Source organism: Ruditapes philippinarum, unplaced genomic scaffold, assembly GCF_026571515.1.
Source record: "Ruditapes philippinarum isolate M1 unplaced genomic scaffold, ASM2657151v2 ctg633_1_1_1_1, whole genome shotgun sequence".
NCBI lineage: Eukaryota > Metazoa > Mollusca > Bivalvia > Venerida > Veneridae > Ruditapes > Ruditapes philippinarum.
Genome location: NW_026861215.1, coordinates 78,645 through 100,093, shown reverse-complemented (window position 1 = coordinate 100,093; position 21,449 = coordinate 78,645). Strand labels below are relative to the sequence as shown.

General features: G+C 31.7%; 1 protein-coding gene across 4 annotated transcripts; it reads right to left on the bottom strand.

Moving 5' to 3' along the window:
• Positions 1-5,917: 5,917 nt before the first annotated feature.
• On the bottom strand, positions 5,918-20,505 carry LOC132714908 (uncharacterized). 4 transcript variants are annotated; one of them, XM_060697827.1, is made up of 6 exons: positions 20,347-20,505; positions 10,056-10,319; positions 9,582-9,748; positions 8,313-8,463; positions 7,520-7,837; positions 5,918-6,991 (listed from the first exon to the last, which is right to left on the bottom strand). In XM_060697827.1, the coding sequence occupies exons 1-6, from the start codon at positions 20,426-20,428 to the stop codon at positions 6,924-6,926; spliced, it is 1,050 nt and encodes a 349-aa protein (XP_060553810.1). In that variant the 5' UTR covers positions 20,429-20,505; the 3' UTR covers positions 5,918-6,923. The 4 variants fall into 4 exon arrangements, with proteins under 4 accessions (XP_060553810.1, XP_060553813.1, XP_060553811.1 ...); XM_060697830.1 differs by having other exon boundaries at positions 20,351-20,474; XM_060697828.1 differs by lacking the exon at positions 20,347-20,505 and adding an exon at positions 19,741-19,897.
• Between the last annotated feature and the right edge of the window lie 944 nt (positions 20,506-21,449).

Below are 21,449 nucleotides of genomic sequence, written 5' to 3'. Positions count from 1 at the left end.
CTCGGCAATCTGATTAATACTCTACTAGTACACTACTAGTCTACTAGTACAAATCAGATAGCCTCGTGTTTCGGTGCTCTTTCTATTACTTAGAACATTAAAGTTTTACTGTATACTGATATGGATGCTAGTTGATGTACATGTATATCCTAAACTGTTGAAGATTTAATCTTGAAACAATTAACAGTTATAAGTGTAAAACTCTAATCTACTTTAAAGCTGCATGCCTCCAGATGAGACAAACTATTTCAAGAAAATCAAACTTGAGAAAAAATGAACTTAGATTTTAAAAACTGTGAACATAGTGAAGATAGAATTAAACCTGTCCATTTTATATGCGTTAAAGATCCTGTATAATTTGTGATTGATATTGTTACTGTGTGTATACCACACTTGCAAAAAATTATATATGTATATAATTATGCAAATAAAACAATTTTCAAATATCAAAGAATATGTAAAATGTGAAAATTTGACTTAGAATTTTTAGAAAATAAATTTATAATTTCCTCCCTTTATTTACATGAAATGTTAAATTGGGTAATATCTTTATAAATAATGCTAATATGAACTTACAATATTGACAAATCTCAATTTGAGCCTCATATTTATGAAATAAAACTATGAAAAAAATGTGTTACAGGATCTTTAAATGACCGAGTTTGCAGTATTTTTCATGATATTTCTAGTGCGTTACTTTTTGTGTGTATATTTTGACCTCTTTAGGTCAATTTCATGGGTTACATGTGCCGTTTGCAATGTGTACATTTTTTTCTTTGCTCACTTCACAATATTTTACTTTTTAATATACATGTATTTTCAAAATATTTTCATGAAAATTAGCAGGTATCTGGGGGCGTGCTGCTTTATAGAAGTAAGAAGCTACACTCGCACTTAACAATTATGTAGCATTTTGAGACGGTAATACTTAGTACACCATCATCAGTGATCATCATATTCAAGGAGCTAGGGATTTTTCATTCAGTGTCATGCAGCCGCTTAAAATCCGTGTCTATACTTACCAAATGATTTTGAAAGCGGCTTCAAGACCTGTACGTATATTATCTACCACATCAAGGCTAATTGCCTCTTGAGTTTCATGGAATGAAACTCAGCAGGGGTTTAGACTTCAATGACTTAGCGTTTTTAGTTCATTTTACCCCATTTTTAGCATCATAATATTATCTATATTTCCATCTGTGTGCACTTCCCCATTACCGTCTGCTCTGTGGGAAATTACATGTAATAAAGCTCTTTCATTATTTTGTTTCAGGCTTATGTAAAATGAATTCCCGCAGCACTTGTATGGGGCATTACCAGTGTGGCATCTCTCATGTGGAACTTTTAACCCTTTTCCATACGTTTTTTACATGCAATAGAAGTCCGTCTTGAAAATAATATAAATGATATTTACTATATTTCACTGATGTAAATAACAACCCGTAAACTTCGTTAATTTAAAGACAAAAAAGCAACAACACGATATGGTTTCCTTGACTTTTTTTCGCCAAGAAAACAAGTTTCAATACTTTCAGCCACTAAAGTCTTGTTTTATATTAGAGTTTCTTTTATCACAAACTTACTGTTACATTGTTTTACAAAAATCGACAACAAAAACCTTAATTTAAAGATAAAAGCTTATAATAAAGTAAGATAAATTGTTTGCAGCGTAAACTATACACAGAAACAAATGAGATTTATATATTAAGACAAGAAGCGCCGCAATGCGACGAAAACCAGGTTTTCAACGATCAAGTTTTGATGTGACAGCAATCAATAGGTCACAATGCACTGAAATTATTGAGTAGAAGCTGAAAATTCTATTGTAAGCAAATGACCTTGACCTTGCTCCCAGATATCTAGTGGCAATCAAAAGCTGCCACGCAGCAAGTTTAGTGTCAAAAGGTCAAAGCAAACTCAAGTTATAACATGAAATCTTAATACATTAACCATGATCACAGACATCTGGGTAGCATTCCAAAGCTGCCTCTTGAAGCTACCCATTCTTCAAGTTTGGTGTCAATAGACCAAAGCAAACTAGAGTTATAGAGTAGAAACTGAATTTCTGTTTTTAGTATCAGTGACCTTGACCATTGATACCTGGGAAGCAATCCCAAGCTGCCTCTTAATAAAAGCTATCCAAACACCAAGTTTGGTGTCAAAAGGTCAAAGCAACTCAATTAATTGAGCTTAAACTTAATTTCTGTTTTTAGTAACAGTGACCTTGTTCTTGATCTAGCAATCTTAAGCTGCCTCTTGATATAAGCTATACATGCACCAAGTTTGGTGTCAATAGGCCAAAGCAAACTCAAGTTATTGAGTTTGCTCTGAATTTCTGTTTTTAGTAACAGTGACCTTAATCAGAGACACCTGGGTAGCTTTCCAAAGCTGCCTCTTGATATAAGCTATCTATACACCAAGTTTGGTGTCAATAGGCCAAAACAAACTCAAGTGATTGAGCGGAAACTGAATTTCTATTTTAAGTAACAGTGACCTTGACCTTGATCACAGACACCTGTGTAGCAATCTCAAGCTGCCTCTTGATATTAGCTATCTATACACTAAGTTTGGTGTCAATAGGCCAAAGCAAACTCAAGTTATTGAGCGGAAACTGAATTTCTATTTTTAGTTACAGTGGTCTTGACCTTGATCACAGACACCTGGGTAGAAATCCCAAGCTGCCTCTTGATATAAGCTATCTATACACCAAGTTTGGTGTCAATAGGCCAAAGCAAACTCAAGTTATTGAGCGGAAACTTAATTTCTATTTTTAGTAACAGTAGTCTTGACCTTGATCACAGACACCTGGGTAGCAATCCGAAGCTGCCTCTTGATATTAGCTACCTACACAACAAGTTTGGTGTCGATAGACCACAGCAAACTAAAGTTATTAAGCGGAAACCAAAAGTTGACGCCTGCCCGCCCAACCGCCCGCCGACTTCGGCATTACAATTTTCGTTGAAAACCTGGTTAAAAAGTATCGCATATTTCATGACAATAGAGTACATGTACATGAACCGATAATTCGATATATTAGTAAAACAATTGATTAAGAATTTCTTCTTTGGAAAACAAATGTAAAATATTTGATCATGAATTGGGACAAGTATTTTATTTATTTTTTAAATACACTTTTATTTCCTTTTAATGTATATATAAAAGCTATAAGAGACTTGCAATTTTGTTTCTGTGTGGTTTCCTAGGTTTACTTGCAATACCTCTACAAAGAACATTTTACGCTACAGATCTTTCAACAAGATTGGACTTCCAAGAGAAAAAGAAGTCAATATTACTTTTTATTTTATATAAAGCTCATTTTCATTCATTTCGGTACCAAATTATAATATACAGTCACGTGATTCCTCCGGTGGTAACTATCAGACGTAATGAACGTTACCACCGGAGGAATCACGTGACTGTATAGTAATACAAATGCGAAATGGCGATTCCTGTGTATCGGTCAGTCCATTATTTTTTAGGTGTCTTAAATCCAAACTAGATATAGCTTATCATATGCACGGTAACTTTCTGCAAATATCAATATCAAGTGCGTTCTCCTATAGTTATAGTTTTCGAGAAAATTGTTTGAATTGTGCGAAAATTGAACACCCAGTTAAAGTGAATAACAATTCAAAAATGACTAACCTATTGTGGCAGGTAGTGCACCATAAGCTATATCAGTCAAAGTTTGTTTGTACCTACGGATGCATCGATCCCTGACCTGTCTTCTTCCAGTTATCAGATTAGTGGATACATAAAGAATTTCACCAACAAAAAGGCGCATGTCAATGTTTGTGATTAAAGATATAGTTAATCAAAATGAAAAGGTCAGATACAGGATTTATTTATTTATTAGTTTATACATATAAAACACAGTTTAAATGCACACTGTTAATCTATAAGGTTTACAAGAGAATATAAGGTTGACTTACTATTTACATATAAAATCATAAAAATCTAAAATACACTTGCTAATTTAAACCAGAGTTAAGATATTAGAAGATATTTTCTTATAACAAAAATGTATAACTGATGGGATTTAAACCAGCAACAGTATGATTGAAAGATCAGCGTGCTACCACTACGCTACAACAGAATAACATCTCACTGCAAAGACTATGGTCAACAAGTTAGTACTAATGTTGCTGCAACGCAGCAATTGAGAAGCTCCGCGCAAAATAATGCGCTCATTACAGATACCTTACCAAATTATTCCTACGCACAGGTCATGTTATATTCAGATTAAGTACTATTGTAGATTTTTTCCGAATGTTTTGTAAACCATTATTTCCATAATTATACTTATCTTATGCACTGTCCATAATTAAAAAGAGGGGCCAGATATTTAATTTTTAAAAAAGTGCTTTCACTGATGCCTACCTTGTAAATGTTATGTGACATGACTGTACTGTGTTATGTTTGTGTCACTATTGTAGTCAGTAATATAAGATGATAAAAATATCAAAGTCGGTTTTATTATTATAATTGTAACAAATATACAAATAGTAACAAAAGGGACTAATATTACACTTAAGTAATATTACATGCATTTTTTTGCATGTCAAATTTTAAAAAAATGGTTTCTATCAATACTGAAAGTAGAACACACTCAGAATTGAAAAAAATGAATTTTCAAAAATACCAAATTCAGGAATTTTTTTTTGTTATATAGGCGTTACATGGTGATATAGTATTTATCAATATAATAGAAGACTGTTACCTGAATATTAGGCAGGTATGAGGAAATTCACTAGCATCATGTTCGTGCGAGTCAAAGATATAAAAGCTACTTTGACATTGGTGATATATAAAAATCTATTGTTATTTGATTTATTAGGAGGTCAATATACTTTTTGTTGAATTGCTTTTAAACCATTCATAAATAAACATTGCACCTCATGTTCTAAGTGCAGATCTCAGTTTTCTGTTCTTACCAATATCTATCTATCTATAGCCTATGCTTACTGAGTGTCCATCCGCTCGTAAGAGCACAACATGCAGCTATCGCTGTCGAGTACCCCGGAAATGTCACCAGTCATGCCCGTTAAGATTTAATATTGAAGCACAACGTGGTGATAATTTACCTCCATGGATACCAATGATGCCAATGAAATGTAATATTATATACTTAAGTTATAATTATTTCAAAACAACAAATACATCAACATGTTACAGTTTCATAAATCTAAACTAAGAATAGTTATCAAAAGCAAAATTATTAAAGTCTTATGCCTGAAATCTTCTTTATATTGACAAAGTCAATCACTAAAAGTATACTTGAAATACTGTGTGTAAATGTAATTCAAAAGGTAGCAACTTATAATTTCATGTTCTACTAAAAAGGGAAAAACAAATTTATAACCTAAGTGTCAAAAATCAGAACATTTATTTATATACAGATAATTATAGCTTTCGAATTCATGTACAGCAGAATTGCTTTCCGGTTGGTTCTCATTCATTAATATGACATGAATCCGAATTTATTTTAAGCTGTAAATCGAAGGGAGTAATTGATAAAATCCGGGCCCATGGACAAAAAAAGAAATAGTAAACACAAATAGCTCCGCGCCTGTGGGGCAATAAGTGTAACTGCACTATCCATACAGACATGACTTACCTATTCTGAAGTGCACTGATCCATGTAATAGTTACAACGGTTCCGAAGTACATAAACTTTAACATTACAAGTGGACTTATATCTCTTGATGTAAATAAACAATGTAATGCTTACTGTTGTAATGTTTTAATTAGAGAAAAGGGTATATCAACTATTGGCAAAAGACACATTTGGAAAATTGGACTGATGACCCATTCACTGTAAAAACGAATAAGATTGGAAGATCAATTTAATGAAAAAGATGTTTATTTACCTAATAGAATGCATCTTATTTTGTTGTTTTATATACTTATTTGTTTGTTTTGTGTGTGTTTTTGTTCTTGTTTGTTTGTTTGGGTGTTTGTTTGTCATGAGGAAAAGGAGTTAAACACCCGAAACGTTGCAGGTTGATAAACATTGTACAATAGATAGTTATTATAATAGACAAGGGTGCATGGACAACAAAGTAAAAACCATTAGTTTAATCATCAATGACCTTGACTTTGACCCACATGACCAAACAAGACCATTAGGATATGTTTCTTTAAAATATGTAGCACATCGCTAAATAAATAAAGGATATAAATCATTATCAAAAGTATAAAAAGCATTAAAAGTAGTATAAAGGGACATAATTTAAAAAGAAAAAAAACCTTAGGCACGGTTGCATTTTACATGTAGATCCTTATCTCTATCACTGTGTAATATGTTAATAAAATTATATCAGTACTTTTAAAGAGCAATATTATTTATCCAAAGGGGGGATAATACAAAATCAAAGTTATGTAGAGTTATTAACTTTAGCACTTGCTTGGTTTGATTGCAGGCTATATTCTGTTATGTCCTAGGTCTCTGTTTTACGTAATTCCTTAAAAGAAGTAGGCAGTTTTTGAGAACACCATGTTGGTACATGTACAAATCCAGAAATTTTAATAAAGAAAATTGTATATTCCAAGTAAAGCTTACTAAATAGCTGTTAACAAAGTTGTTGACATTGGATATTTTCATTATTCATATAAAATATATTTAAGCAAAATACACCCTTACAACTATTAACATACAAATGATTTATCTAAACAAATGAAATAATGTACGATATTACAATGTTATATATATTTATTAACTTGCTTATATAAATTGCATCAATTACAAAATCTGCATCAACATAATATATCGCTATATCTAAAATGGAAATAATAGAGATACATTGGGTTTAGAATATAAATTGATGGAAATAAAGTCATGAACATATGAATAAATGATGATAGTTCATTTATGTTATTGTCAATTCATGATATTTTTAAAAAGAAAACGTAATGGCATTTCCTCAGATGATTGCGACAGCGACGCCAGCAATAATCATAGTCATCCAGCCTGTAAAACTGTGACCACCAGCTGTAAAAGAAGAAAACATACAAGTTTGTTAGTGTATCATCCCATTGAATTTGTGATAACGTAAGATGTAAACTTAAATTTCAATCCTTCGGAGGGCTTCATATCGTTTTCGATAATGTAACATTAGGTTTACATGTACAATCGTATATTTAAATACGTGATAATTATATTCTTTATCAGAGAAATAATACATTGACCATGTTCTCAGCTAAAAAAGATAACACTTTCTTCTTCATCATACCATCACAGGCAATGTTTTAAGTCATCGAAAGATGTATCGGGATGTAAAATAAATATATTTATTAATAATTTAAGTCAAATATGACCTTCCGAGCAGTGGCTTACAATTCTTAATTTAAGAAAGGTATACGCTAGTGACTAAGTACTTAAAGAAATGACACTAGGAATTCTTATCCACAAGTAAATCATAGACAACATAGACAATAGATGTATGCCTTACTGACTTTGGTAACATATATCCGTTGAATATTGAATTGATTGGGATTGCAAGGTTCTTTTGATACTCACATGTTTCTCTAAATGGTGTTAATAGAAAAGATTCACAGATCTCGGTTTGCACTTGTTCCGCACAACAGAAAGCCTTCTCTCCATCCTTTACATTATCTACGTTGATATCGAGAGATTGCGTTTTATTTTTACCATGATAATCCGCGTCAACAATGACTTTTTGATAGTTGCTTATGATCCTAAAGTTATCTGAGGCTACATCTTTCTCCCCCTTATACCAGCTTAACACAGCTACTGGATTCGACGAATCGGTTGTACAGTTCAGGGTCACGATGTTACCATCTTTCTCTCCAGTTATGTTGACATATGTCGGTGGGACTGAAAGTGGAAATGTGTAACATCGTTTCATTTCATTTCAAAATTATTTTCCATAATAATTATATCTATTCTATCATGACAAACTCTCGCATTTACAAATAAAGTTTATCAGTCCAAGACTCCGTGTATGCTATTTGTATAAATGTAAGCCGAAAGAAACGCAAATCTTGAATAAAACATGTGTTATAATTTGAGCAATTTTAGCAACAACCTATTGGATTTGTACAATGGGCGTGCCCTGTTTCGAATTTGAAAAAAGTTCATTATAATTATATAGCTTTTAATAATAATTTGATATTTAAAACTTCATCATTGTCTGTATAAGAGGCTGATGAGATAAACGTTAGATAATCGCCACAAATTATGGTCCTGCTAAAACCATTTAGAATATAAGGTTTCAAGTAAAATTGACATCAGAAACTCTGAATGTCTCCGAGCATGTTTAATAAAAAGGTTATATCAACACCTGACTTACAGTAGAATTTATTTTTTGGAGATATCGTCCTGAAGTTCTCGGTGCCTTTGTACGAGAACTTGCAACTGTTTTGTTGGAGACCGTTATATTTTTTTGCCATTCCTAATGTTGCAATAGTGCTACACTTCATTCGATTTTGACGAGTTGGATCCTATGTAAAATATTGGAGTATTAGTTTTCAAAGCACATATATATAATTTGTGTTTTTTAATGCTCTGTGGAGATAGATTTTGACTTAATGCGCCCGAATTTCGAGCATGCATTGCATACATATCGTATCTGTCTACAGCATCAAAATAATCATCGATTCACAAGTCATGTCACAAAGTATGTATTAATTATGTCACGTCGCGTATTTGTTTAGACACTAAATTACGAACACGAAACAATAACTCTTTTCTAATAAAAAAAAATAAATATTATAAGGGCAAACTATGAGCTCAGAGATTGCAATCGGAGAGTTTAGTAATCGCATGCTAGCGGGTGCTGCATCACTTGTACAGGAAACAAGTTTGATATTAGATATTTATCGAACATAATTTTGACTTGTAATGTTTAACTCTTTATTCCTGTTATTTGTAAAGCAAAGTTAAGTCCTAGAATTTTCTTGAAATTTCAACGGTAGTTCGTATGATGACCTGATATACAATTATATACGTATGTATGATATTGTCGTGACAAGCTTAAACTGCCAAAGGTGAAATCTTGGAATTGACGTTGATACTTCAATGAACTTTATAGAAAAAAGGAGATCTAACATTCATTTTGTTAAGTTGAAACTAATAAACTACAAATGAAGCTTTGTTTATAATGTTACCTTTAATCTTTTTATGTAGTACCTAGCTTCAATCATTTTAAGAAACGTGGTGAAAAGTTATTTCAAAACGAGTTGTTACGCGTACATGTTCTGTACACTTTGGTTATTGCTATATAACTTCTAGATATATTTTCAACTTGTATTTCAAATCTATAGTGCATTTTATAATGCAGCTAGACGCGATCTATCAATTAATTTCTGGTTTGACTAATTTCCAAAAGTAATTTAACATTAAATATCTGGAAAAAAGTGACCCCTAGGAAGCATGAACCACAGCCAAATCACATGGAAATTGCAGACTTGGTTTGATTGAATCTCGATCCATTTTGTTTAGAAAAAGCAACATATTTAAAAATATATATAAAAAGATAAAGGAATACTTTGCTTATAATTAAGTACAAAGCGCAATTCAGATTCTCCATGATATAACATTTCAATGAAGCGGAACTTACTGGTTCGCAAGGATTGAATATTGTGTGAGTAGGCGCACTATCAGGCACGCTGTGCGAAAAAACATGAGGAACTATTTTACAAGGTGGGTTACTATGACATTCACAAGTAAACACTGCTGTTCTATTCTGTGGTGAAGCAACAGATATATCGGCCGAAGCTGAAAAGTCTGAAAAAAGATATAAAAGAACAGGGTGAAACTACTATATCGCAAGGTTTTTTTTTTGCAATATCATCAAGTTAGTTTAAAAAATTATATTGTTGCAATGTTGCGCAAAATAAATTAAAGTTTTGCTTTTTCACACATTTGCAGAAGTGGTGTAAATCCTTTCCCGAAAAAACAAATGTTTTGTTTTTGTTTTGGAGTAACGCATAATCACTCTTTTACATTAAATGTTAAACTCACTATAACAAATACATGTATTTAGAAATGCATGGATAATGTTTAAAAAAATCTAATAAATCAGTGTACGTACATTGAACATCAACTTCAGCGGTCTTAGTGTTACCATTATTATCTGAACACGTATAATTGCCGTCATGTTTTAGCATTGCATTTTCAATCGTGATATCTTTATTGTTCACCCACTCCATGCCCGCTTCATTTATCGTTTGTCCGCTTGTAAGAGGGTCTGCTAGTCCATCTGGGCCAGTCCATGTTGGATATTGGACGTTAAGATCGCATGTAATAGTGACAGCAGAGTGTTCACTTACTTCTATTACAGCAGCATGTGCGAACCCTAAACAGAAACATAGTTAGAATACATTTTACAGATTTATTGTACTTAATTGATTTTTTATAGTTTAAATGTTTTGGAGCAATTATTCAGACTTAAAACTTTGAAAAAGAAAGAATACTTAGTGGCATGCATACATGCAATATTACAATTTATTTTTACTGAGTCAAAGCCTGATATACCATACTTTAATAGTTGGCGTAGTCACCTGTGAAAATATATTAAACGGTAGCCAAGTGTGAAAAATAATTAAAACAAATTTTCAAAAGTAACCATAATAATAAAAATGTCAATTTCGGATAGAATGCAAATTTCGGGTAATGCACCATAAAAACTGCCATTATATTATCTTAAGTGACTTAAAAATAATGCATGAATGTACACCAACATTTTTGCAATTTCAGCGAGTTTTGAAAAAGAAAGTCACTGTAATCACATGCAAGTGTCTTTCAACAATGAGTTAATAAGTTAATGAAATATATTGTCCTTGATGAAAATAAATGTTATATGTGGTCCTTAATGGGACTCCACTGAGGTTTAAAACATAACATTTGAGTTTCTTACATAAATTAGCTGGGGCACTTTAAACAGCAAAGATAGTTAAGAAATATACTTTGTAATAAATTGAAAATTATATTTGTATGCTTTTCCTAGCCCGATTTTAGTGAAAAGCGTTTAAGCATTTTGGGTCATTTTTATACTTTTTGAATAATTACTCTGGAAAACTGAAGTGCGCGATTGATCTGAAATTTTGCTCAAAGATAAGTAGTCTAAACCGTCATCAAATGGTACATTTTACTTGAAAATAATATGCTTAGTCCCATCATGACAAAAAACCTCAATGGGGTCCCTTTTTGCACATTGTTCTTAAAAGATAATACACTATGCTGACTGTTATTCTATCTTTCTCTGACTTGAAATTTACCTGTATGAATCGTTGTAAAAATTGATACATGTACAATATCGTACAATAAAGAAAATTATATATGCCTATGCTGAATCATCTTAAAGCCTATATAAAAGTTAAACTTTATTCATTCAATAAATAATATAACTATCTTGCAGCATTGCATTAATGGACTAGATATCAAATATCAAATACTTTTGTAAAACATTTCCTTGGTATTTTGTAAATCATCAATGATATTGGTCCTTTATGAATGTTCCTAAATAATGCACAAGTTTACACAATTGTATAAAGTGGCATCCATGGTCGCTGACTTCAATCCACTTTTTCTCACCGCTGTGGGTGAGGTCTTCCTTCACAGGTTATTCGCCATATGAGCTTTTCTGTGTTAGTGCGGCGTAAAACACAAGAAAAAGATACAACTAAATACAGTAACAACACAAAAACAAAACACAACAGTTGCATGTTATTTAGAAAATAGATATCAATTCTGAGTGCATTGTTGTAGAATAATGCCCGGTTTGAGTTCAAATGCGTAGTAATATAATCACGAAGGTCGATAGGCCTGAGTGATTAATTACAAAGCATTTGAAAGAAAAACTTGCATTATTATACAATAATGTACGAAGAATTAATATCTTTTTCCATTCTAACACGTCAAAAAAAATTTAATTATTATTATTAAGTTGGACTTAATGTTTGGTGGTTAAATTTGTTTTAGCCTCAGAGTTTCCAATAGAAACCTTCTTTAAAGGCTGATCCAGTGGCTTGATAAAAACGGTCGTTAAATCTACAGTGTGTGGAAACATTTTGAGAATAACGAACTTTGATCAAACTGTGTTTGTTTTTTTATTTCACTCTATAATTTTTCAAGCTAAATACAAACTATTTAAAGTGAAAAATATGTAAAACTTAACTCGTTTGCAACTTTAAAATAGCGTACTTGATTTGTTTGTTTTGCACGTGCTGTTTGGCGCTACATTTTGACGTCACGTAAACAACACTTTAAACGTCTGTACAGCGTTAACGACTGAATTAAAGATATTTGTGTTCGGATTCATTTTCTTAGTTAGACCATTTTCTTTCATTCTAGACAGTTGTACAACAAAATTCGACAAAAAATTGTTTTTTATTTATCAGATTTTTCAAACAAAATGGCGCCCTAAATGTGAAAAACGCAGGGAGATAATAAGAACGGCGAGTGCATTGTTTAAGAAATAACCTCGGCCAGAGAGGTGTATATCGGCTATTTAACACCGGTTTGAAGTTTTGATGCGTAGGAATTGTCCACGAAGGCCATAGGCCTGAGTGGTTAATTTTTTCGCATCAAACGACAAAACCGGTGTTAAATAGCCGATATACACCTCTCAGGCCGATGTTATTTCGATTCTTACACGATGAAATAAGGAAAATCACTAATGTTATTAATTTTTCAAGCGGATATATCTTCCGGTGCCGATTTTCTTATAACACGTTTCGGTATTCGCACCCTACTGTTGCGACCCAGCAAACACATGACGTTAAAACAACGTCGGATTAATGTTAGATTTTGGTCACGACGTCGGCGACCAAAATACGACGTAAATCTGACGTTAAAATACCGATGTCTAATAGACGTTTCTTTTTGACGTCATACTAACATCAGGTTCTGGTCGGTGTCCTGACGGTAGGTAAAAAAATAACAAAAAATAATCCTTATTCGCTGTTGTAATCATTTAAACTTTTTTTCAAATGTTATTTGGATTACAAATGAAATGTTCTTATATAAATACAGACCAAGATCGCGGCGCTGCAACCTAATAAAACATATAGGTGGCGCTGTATATAGGTAAGTTACATGTGTTATTGTTATGAAATCTATTTATAGCCACAGATCTGTTTACAAGTTCCAATCATTTAACGTTATAATATTATCATTTGTGGTACATTATATGTATCAAAATCATGAGTTTTTTAATAGTGCTTTAACATTTAATCATAGTGACAGAAAAGGGAAAGAAAACATAATTAACCTATAATTCGAATCTAAAGTCACGTGGATGGAAATTCAAATTCGTAGGCGTTACGTTTTGGCTCTCGGGCAGGAATCGGGATGCACTGATAAAGTGAATATTATAGATTTTCTTGAACAAAAAGGTCAGTTCAATTTATTTAGATTTATTTCTACTTTGTATTTGATAAATAATTGCATGATTGCAAGCACTCTTGAATTTAATTACCATTATTTGAACAGCTGAAGTAAAATGTCACACAAATTCGCGATAATGTCTAATAATAAATCTTTTTAAAATTGACATGTTTTAACTCTGCTTGTTAAGAGTTTATAATATGCCTTTCAGTACTACCAAAGAGAATGCTTAGTTTTCATATGTTTCTTAAACTGTGATGTTTTTGTCAGTTAAAGTCTGAGAATTGAGAATGAATTTGTACGATTTCGAGCATTTCGGACCAAGACGTTTCGGTCCCAAATAACCCAAAACGTTCCGGTCCCAAATAACCCAAGACGTTTTGGTTCCAGACATTTCGACATTAAATCTTTAATTTAAAACTATGAAATATTTAAGACTTGCGTAACTGTTCAATTTCAAACGTAGAATATATACATAAGTTAGAATATAATTTTCTTTTCAGGTAGTTAAAGTGTTGGACATGCTCTCAAGGTCGGAGGGACGGAAACACGTGAATATGTAAAAAGAAACATATGAAAGTAAGATTTTTTTTAAAATTCTATAACATACTTTAATCCATACTAAACTGGAGTTTAAAAGCGGCTTTTTAAAATGTTCAGTATTTTATGTTTACTTTTAATTTTTGTTAAAGCTCTCTTATAAAAGTTGGCAAAATTGTTCATTAAGTTAAGATAACCATGAAAACATTTTTGCTTGTTATTTTTACATGTTTTATAAAATTTCTTTTTTTTTTCAGTGAAAATGATGTCACACACGCTATTGGACGCTACAAACGCTACATATCCTCCGGCTGAAAGAAGGTCATATCTTAAAGCATCACACCTCAAAATTCGTGCTAATTCTCATGGATATCTAAAAGTATAACTTTGTGAAGTAACTAAAAGGCAGCAATTTATACATTTCTGACAATTATCAAAGGAGGTCAAAATATGCAAAATGGCACTAAATGTTTTAGAAATGTTTGTAGAAATATAGTTAAAATACTGAAAATCTGTCATTAATTGCTTGAAACATTATTATCAGAATCTTTTAACTTTTCTTAAAATTATAATATTTTCATTATTTTATTTGATAAGGCAAACTTTGATAGAAATGTGCATACATTGTTTTGTTCTTTAATATTTGTACATATTTTCTTAGTTTCATTTATGTCATTGTTTTTGTAATCCCTTTTTGTTTTGTAATTAACTTATTTTATGTTTTATTTTGTTTAGTTTATGAAAATTATTTAACCTTGCAGAATTTACTACAATTGTATGTATCAGCTTAAAATTGCAACTTTTATTTTAAATTAAAAAAGCATAAAACATATTTTTGCTTTTAATTTTCTGTTATACATTTCATTGGAGGGAAATTTACTTAATAGAATTAGTTACATTAGATTCGATCAAATCAGGATTAGCCAGAAAAAATTAATGACGTGGTGAAACAAAAAAAATTAGGGGAATGATCAGATGAAGGTCAGAAAATGACCAGATTTAGGGCAGAAAAGGGTTAATATTTAGGTCGGAAAATGGTCAGATTGAGGTCGGAAAATGGTTAGAAACTGGTTAGATTTAGGTCGGAAAATGGTCAGATTGAGGTCGGAAAATGGTCAGATTGAGGTCGGAAAATGGTTAGATAATGGTCAGATTTTGGTCAGAAGAAGGTTAAATAATGGTTAGATTCTGACGTCTACCTGACGTCAGATTATTACGTCAAAAAAACTTTCAAATCCAACCGTTTTTCCGACCGTCATCCGACGTCAGAACCTGACTTAAATCTGACGTAAGTATGACGTCTTGTGTTTGCTGGGGAAGGTATAAAAATTATCAAATAAAAGAAACAATAAGAAAAAAGCGTTATTTTATCAAATTCTCAACAATAAAAACTTACGTCGTTTTGTGTTTACATCGTGCCCAATTTATCATTTTTGTATGTCTGAAATACATCAGCTTCTTTATGAATGAGTTGTTTACTTGGGATGACGTCATTACGCTGCTTACGGATTGGCGCCGTTTTGTCAAAATATTTATTAACTGATACGGATCTTATATGTGGCATGAGTTTCAGTGAGATATCATTTCGGTATTGTATGAAAAGAAATCATTATACGAACTGAAAATATAAATAAAAATGTTTTTTTTTGTTGCTTTAAAATGCTTTGTAAACTATAAAATCGAGGGTGAAAACATAACAGCGCATATACAAGTACAGTGAGTTAGCCAATAGCGGATCATAGCCAATAACGGGTCAGTCAGTTATGTAATAAATTATTTTACTAAATGTTTTGAACTTAAAAGTGTTATAACCTAACAGTCGTGTGCATTAGGATGTTAGCTCTTCGACAGCGAAAAAATGTAAGCATCCGGATAATTCTAATCAGATTCATTCAGATGCTTTACCAAGCGTTTCCGTTTGTCGCGAAATATTGCGCTAGTAAACAAGACAAATTTGCAGTCGCTGCTTTATTGCTGAACAACCCCAAAAGATATAAGATCAAACCTGGTAGGTATTTGATGCCCAATATGTTAACTATATGCAGCAGCAGCCGTTTAAAAAATGCATGAGGAATTATAGTGATAGCGCTGGTCAATTAAATTGCATCACGTTGTCCAATAGCAGATCATGCAATTTTCCAGGAAGGGACCGCCTCAAAGTTATTAAACAGGTTTTAGAAACTATTTTTAAAGCAATTTTGGTTTGTATACAAAGAAATATAAAATTTAATTTATTTATGTTATTATTGCAGGTGAATTATGCAGTCCATGCTAAAATATGGTGTTTTATGTAGTATAAACTGCCGCAACATTGAAATATTATTGTTCTAGATTCTAAAATATTATTTTTAACTGTACAGTAACTTCTTTATTTTTAAGTTAACCACTTAAAACTTCAAATACATGGTTTTTCATCACCCAGAGGATATGTGACAAAATTTATTACTTTAGCACACATTTGTTTTACAGAATTATTTCCCCATTGAACTAAGAATTTTGTTTAAAATTTAATAATTTTTCTTCTTATTATTATTATTATTATTATTATTATTATTATTATTATTTCTTCATTTCTTGAGGTATCTCCTTTTATATTCAAATGTTTGTTACTTATTATCAAACACATCACATGATAGATTTATTACTCTAGCATGATTATTTTTGTAATCACCCCCCACCCCAGACTTTTGGTTATTGTTCTTTGTCATTTCTCACATCATGACATGACAAGCTCATTTGTTTACTTGTTTTATTGTTTCAGATTCTAATGCCTAAGGGAAAGAGAAAAAGTATTCAATGTAGTCCAGCCCAGAATGCAGCCTCCTCAGTGGTAAAAAATAAAGAATAATAGTTTTAAACATGGCTAGCACATAAAAAATAAATAAATGCTTTAATGCTGTGCTGTTATTTATTCTTTTTTCCTAACTTATTCTCATTAAGATTACTTTTTTATATAAATGAAGCTATTGTTAAATCTAATTTTCCTTTATTAATGAAATAAGTTTTATTTTTCAGGAAACCTCAGAACAATCCATGGTCCTTAAAAAGTCAGATACCAAAGGGTATCACGCTTTTCAAATTAGACCACCATCAATTACATCCCCAACACATCTAACTGTAGAGCCTGAATATACAAATATCCATGATACTGATGCCTGCTTGATGTGGTTGCCGGTGTCACCCCGGTACGGAATTAGACCCAGCCCGTTGTAGTTTAGAAAGTAGTTCTTTTAAATTTTGAAATGGCCTATTTCATATCATCTTAATTGATACTAGTTATATTTTAAGTATATCTTTAGTAATTATGTACATGAAGTTTCATTTCTGAGTACTTTAAAGGTTGTTTTTGATGTATTTTTGCAGGATTTCATTTCTGGATGGAAGGTTTCATGAGGCACTATGCACAAGAATACACACCAGTTACTATTTGGAATATTCTATAGTGATGACAGAAATTAAAAAGTGCAGAAAAACTCCAAGGGCTAATGTATTATTTTTTTGTGCTAAATTTACTTGGACTGCATTGGTGTTTAAAGAAATGGTCATGAAGTTTCTGTACCGAATTTGTTTTGTCCAGAATTTAGCCTTAAATGTGATGGATTTACTATAGGATATATGGGTCGAAAATTCAGTAGGCCGTGTCCTGCCGCCACTTGAGTCATTCCAAACATTGTTACATGATAGTGTCACTGACCAAAAACGCCAGCTACGTTGCGAGATGTAGCAGGACTTCCAATTGGCCATGTTCCACGAGGGATAGCTGGCTTTTTTCGTACCATTATGGACAAAGGACATATCGAAGCTGAAGTTACTGGTGAGCCCACTCAGAGTTTCCCACCATGGCCGGCACCAAGTTCTGCAGGTGGTGGGGTTGTGTTGCCATGCAACTATATTATATTTCACCAAGATATTGAGAGTAATTTTCAAAAACTTTCTGTAATACTAGATAAAATCCCAGAAGGTCCTGCCATGACACTGAACAAGGAATAAACATACAAATGTATGTAAATTTTCAACTATGTAAAAGCCAATTAAGCCTAACAATGCTATCATTATTTTTTTCAAAGTCTTGTTATTTTAAGGCTATCACTTTATTTTTCAAGGCTTTGTTATTTTTAATGTCCATTTTGCAGTTTCCAGAAGTTACTTTTTGGTCATATTTCTGAACCATTTTCAGTTTCCTTTGTGCTTAGGTTTAGTACAATTAAAGTTAATTAGTATTTTGTATTAATTTACTTGCTTTATCACAAATGATTTTATATTCAAAGGTATTTTTATCAGATGATAAGCATCTCACATGATATAAATCCATATTACAACATATTTAAACTCATTTTTGCTCTTTCGACAGAATTATTATTCTTTCTTACACATAATGTGCCTTTAAGTGACTAAAAATTCATAATGTTTTTAACCAAGCAAGTATTGTTTAAAGATCTAGTCAATATTGTTTAACATCATTACATGTATTTTTTTTAGGTTTGACGTTGAACCAAGTCAATATTGTTTAATGATATTAAGGCAATATTGTTTTACATAATTAAATGGGTTTTTGTAGGTTTGACGTTGAACCAAGTCAGTATTGTTTAATGATCGAGTCAATTTTGTTTTAAATAATAACATGGATTTTTCTTTAGGTTTGACGTTGAACCAAGCCAGTATTGTTAAATGATGTAGTCAATATTGTTTTACCTCATTACATGTATTTTGTTATGATTTTGTTTGTTTATATCACAGAGTTTACTCAATAAAAGAAAATCAGTTGACAATTTTGTTTGTTATTCTTATAAAGTGTATCCTCATAATGACCACATAGAAGAACATGCAAATTTCTTGAGACTGCATTTTAAGCTTTTGATTAACAACAAGACACTTGTGTTACAGTTAATTTAATGAAATTTTACATAGAATGTGCAAAAAATTGCTTCGATGAGCTGCTTTGTCCCCTGTAACCCTGAAAATAAAATAAATATGCTATCTACACAATTTACAATTCATTGAGCAGATATCTAGATCAGAATTATTACAATCATTATTGTTTTTACCACAATCATGCAGCTGCCACTTGGATTCTTTACTTATTGGTACCCTTTTCACTTAAATACTCAGCGGTAACACATAGTTGTGTAATATTTTCCTGGTTAAGGAAGAATTTGACAGATAATTAATGTTTTGAGAAAACCCCCGTACGTATATCACGTGACCCGCTAATGGCCGATTTGACCCGCTATTGGCATGTTTACAAGAAGTTTGGAAACGGTAAATACACCACGATGCATTCAAAATATGAATTCACAAGAAGTATACAGTGAAAGAGGAATAAAAATACTTCTAATCATCATACATTTATATATGAATCTAAAAATCGTTCGTTCATAAACACTAAAAGTTTCGCTAGTGACTCATTATTGGCTAACTCACTGTAGTCCCTAATAAGTGTTTATTGGCAGTTTAACTTTCTTTGTCTATAGTGACAAAATCACGTGAGTGTTAAAATGTAGAATAGTGCACGCTTCGGGACTTCTTTGTCTATTTAGAAAAAAATCCGATAGTGTTAGAATGATTGTTTTAATATTCTTGCATCACTTCTATACGGTATATGCAGTTGAATATGACTACACGAACACTTCACAAAACGTAAACAATATTCAGTGTACACACCGCATGAAATTGCAATATTGTAAAAGTAGCTACAAAGGTAGTGTTTAAACTATATATTTAAAGGTATGCATATGTTTATACCTAATAAATATATTTTATACGCGTAAATACCTACTTGTTATAATACTACATGTATGTAACACTGTAAATATGAAAATATATGTATAGTTCAAGCAGACGATTCTTACCTTTGAAAATCGTGACAAGTAAAAGCAACACGAACGAGTTAAGCATCCCCTTTGGTATGTTATATTTAAACAATAGGGTCTCAACTTAAATCACAAACTTCCTTAATTATATGTACTCCTGTGCTCTACTTGCTTTAAGCGTGTAATATCAACAATTTTACAACACTGTTGAACCGGTCAATCGATTGTTTTCTTATAGGTTGCATCGATTTATCGATTTTAGGAACGCGAAGGGAGACGTTTAATGTCAGTTATTTGATGAGCTCTAAATGCAGATTTTATCATTGCCATGGAATATGCGATCATGTTTCTATTCTAAATCAATTTTTTGTTATCATTAGTGATGTTTAATACAAGTCAATACAATACAAAATAATACAATGAATGCGTTAAGAGTATAAATATACATGTTATGTACTGCTCGACATGTTTGCAGGTATGTTTGATAAAATAGATAATGAAAGTCATGTTAGCATACATGAATTGAAGTACATTTTTCGGAAAATATATCATTATTATCATAATGCAAATATTAATACTATATCTACTTCTATGTGCAAAGGTGATCAATATCTCGCTTTCTAAATATAGGTTAAAATAACTTACCTACAGCATAAATCACAAAAATGTTCACAGCGTTAAGTGTCATGATGTCTGTCGTAATACTAAATGACATTGAAACACGCATATTCTACTTCGACGCTCAGTGTTATTTGTATAAATCAGTTTACTACCTTAAGGTTTTATAACCAGCAAGTGGTAATTTAAATTGGAAAGTCAAAGCCGATGACTCAGTGTCTAGACAGTCATCGTCATACAGCGGAATAGACGCACCTGTTAATTAGCATAGTCATTTTACAGATCTGATAATTATGGATATATCATAGAACTCATTTAAAAATTCTATAATCACTCCGGTTCTGTCAGTGTAGTTTACGAGAATTAATATGAAGTATATGACTAGTATCATAAAGGCTACATCCGCAGTAGCACAGTCGGTTATGGGATGGGCTTATATATGAGATGTCCGTTGTTCGATCCCTGCTGTATCCATTACTTTAGACCTACTCTTTCTTTATTATTGCAGTATATTTTACTGGCAATGGCCGAGTGTTTGAATAATTTTGTTCGAATATAAAGCAGCTTAGAAAGGCTGTTTTGTCTCGATTTCTATTATGTTTTATGGCATTGAAATGACTTTTATTGATTTCAATTTGAATGAAATGAAATTGAATTTCAATTTTTACACATTGTTATTAAAAAAAGGGTATGGACTTAACAAGATAAATGCAAACATATTAAAACCAAACGGATAACATTAAATATAACAATCAAATGAAGGAATAATGTTGCAAATATAATTAAAAGAAAAAAACATGGACTTTCGCGGCTTCGATCGATAAAGACGTAGGATATCTAGAATTTTAAACCCCCAGTTAAACTTATTGCACTATGGTGTACAGTATTGTTATTTCATATTAAATTACATCTAACTGAATACATCTCTGGGAACTAACCGAAAATCAGTCTCAGATTAAAATATTAATGCATTGACCGTATTATGAAAGAGGCTCCATTAATTTTAAATCTTAAGTTGAAAGCCAGGCATTCCTCAATACATGCAGGATAAATAAAAAATAAATAAATAAATAAATAAAAAAATATTTTTTTTTGATTTACTCAGTGTTCAGGCATGAAGTTTTTACTTT

Bases quoted from the DNA above. Each gene is read 5' to 3' on its own strand.
- LOC132714908 (XM_060697827.1), bottom strand. From the start codon at position 20,428: ATGCGTGTTTCAATGTCATTTAGTATTACGACAGACATCATGACACTT. The intron at 7,838-8,312 runs GTAAGTCAGGTG...TTCCACTTTCAG, and splicing joins TCCAAAAAATAAATTCTACT to TCCCACCGACATATGTCAAC. The intron at 6,992-7,519 runs GTGAGTATCAAA...CTTCTTTTACAG, and splicing joins AACACCATTTAGAGAAACAT to CTGGTGGTCACAGTTTTACA.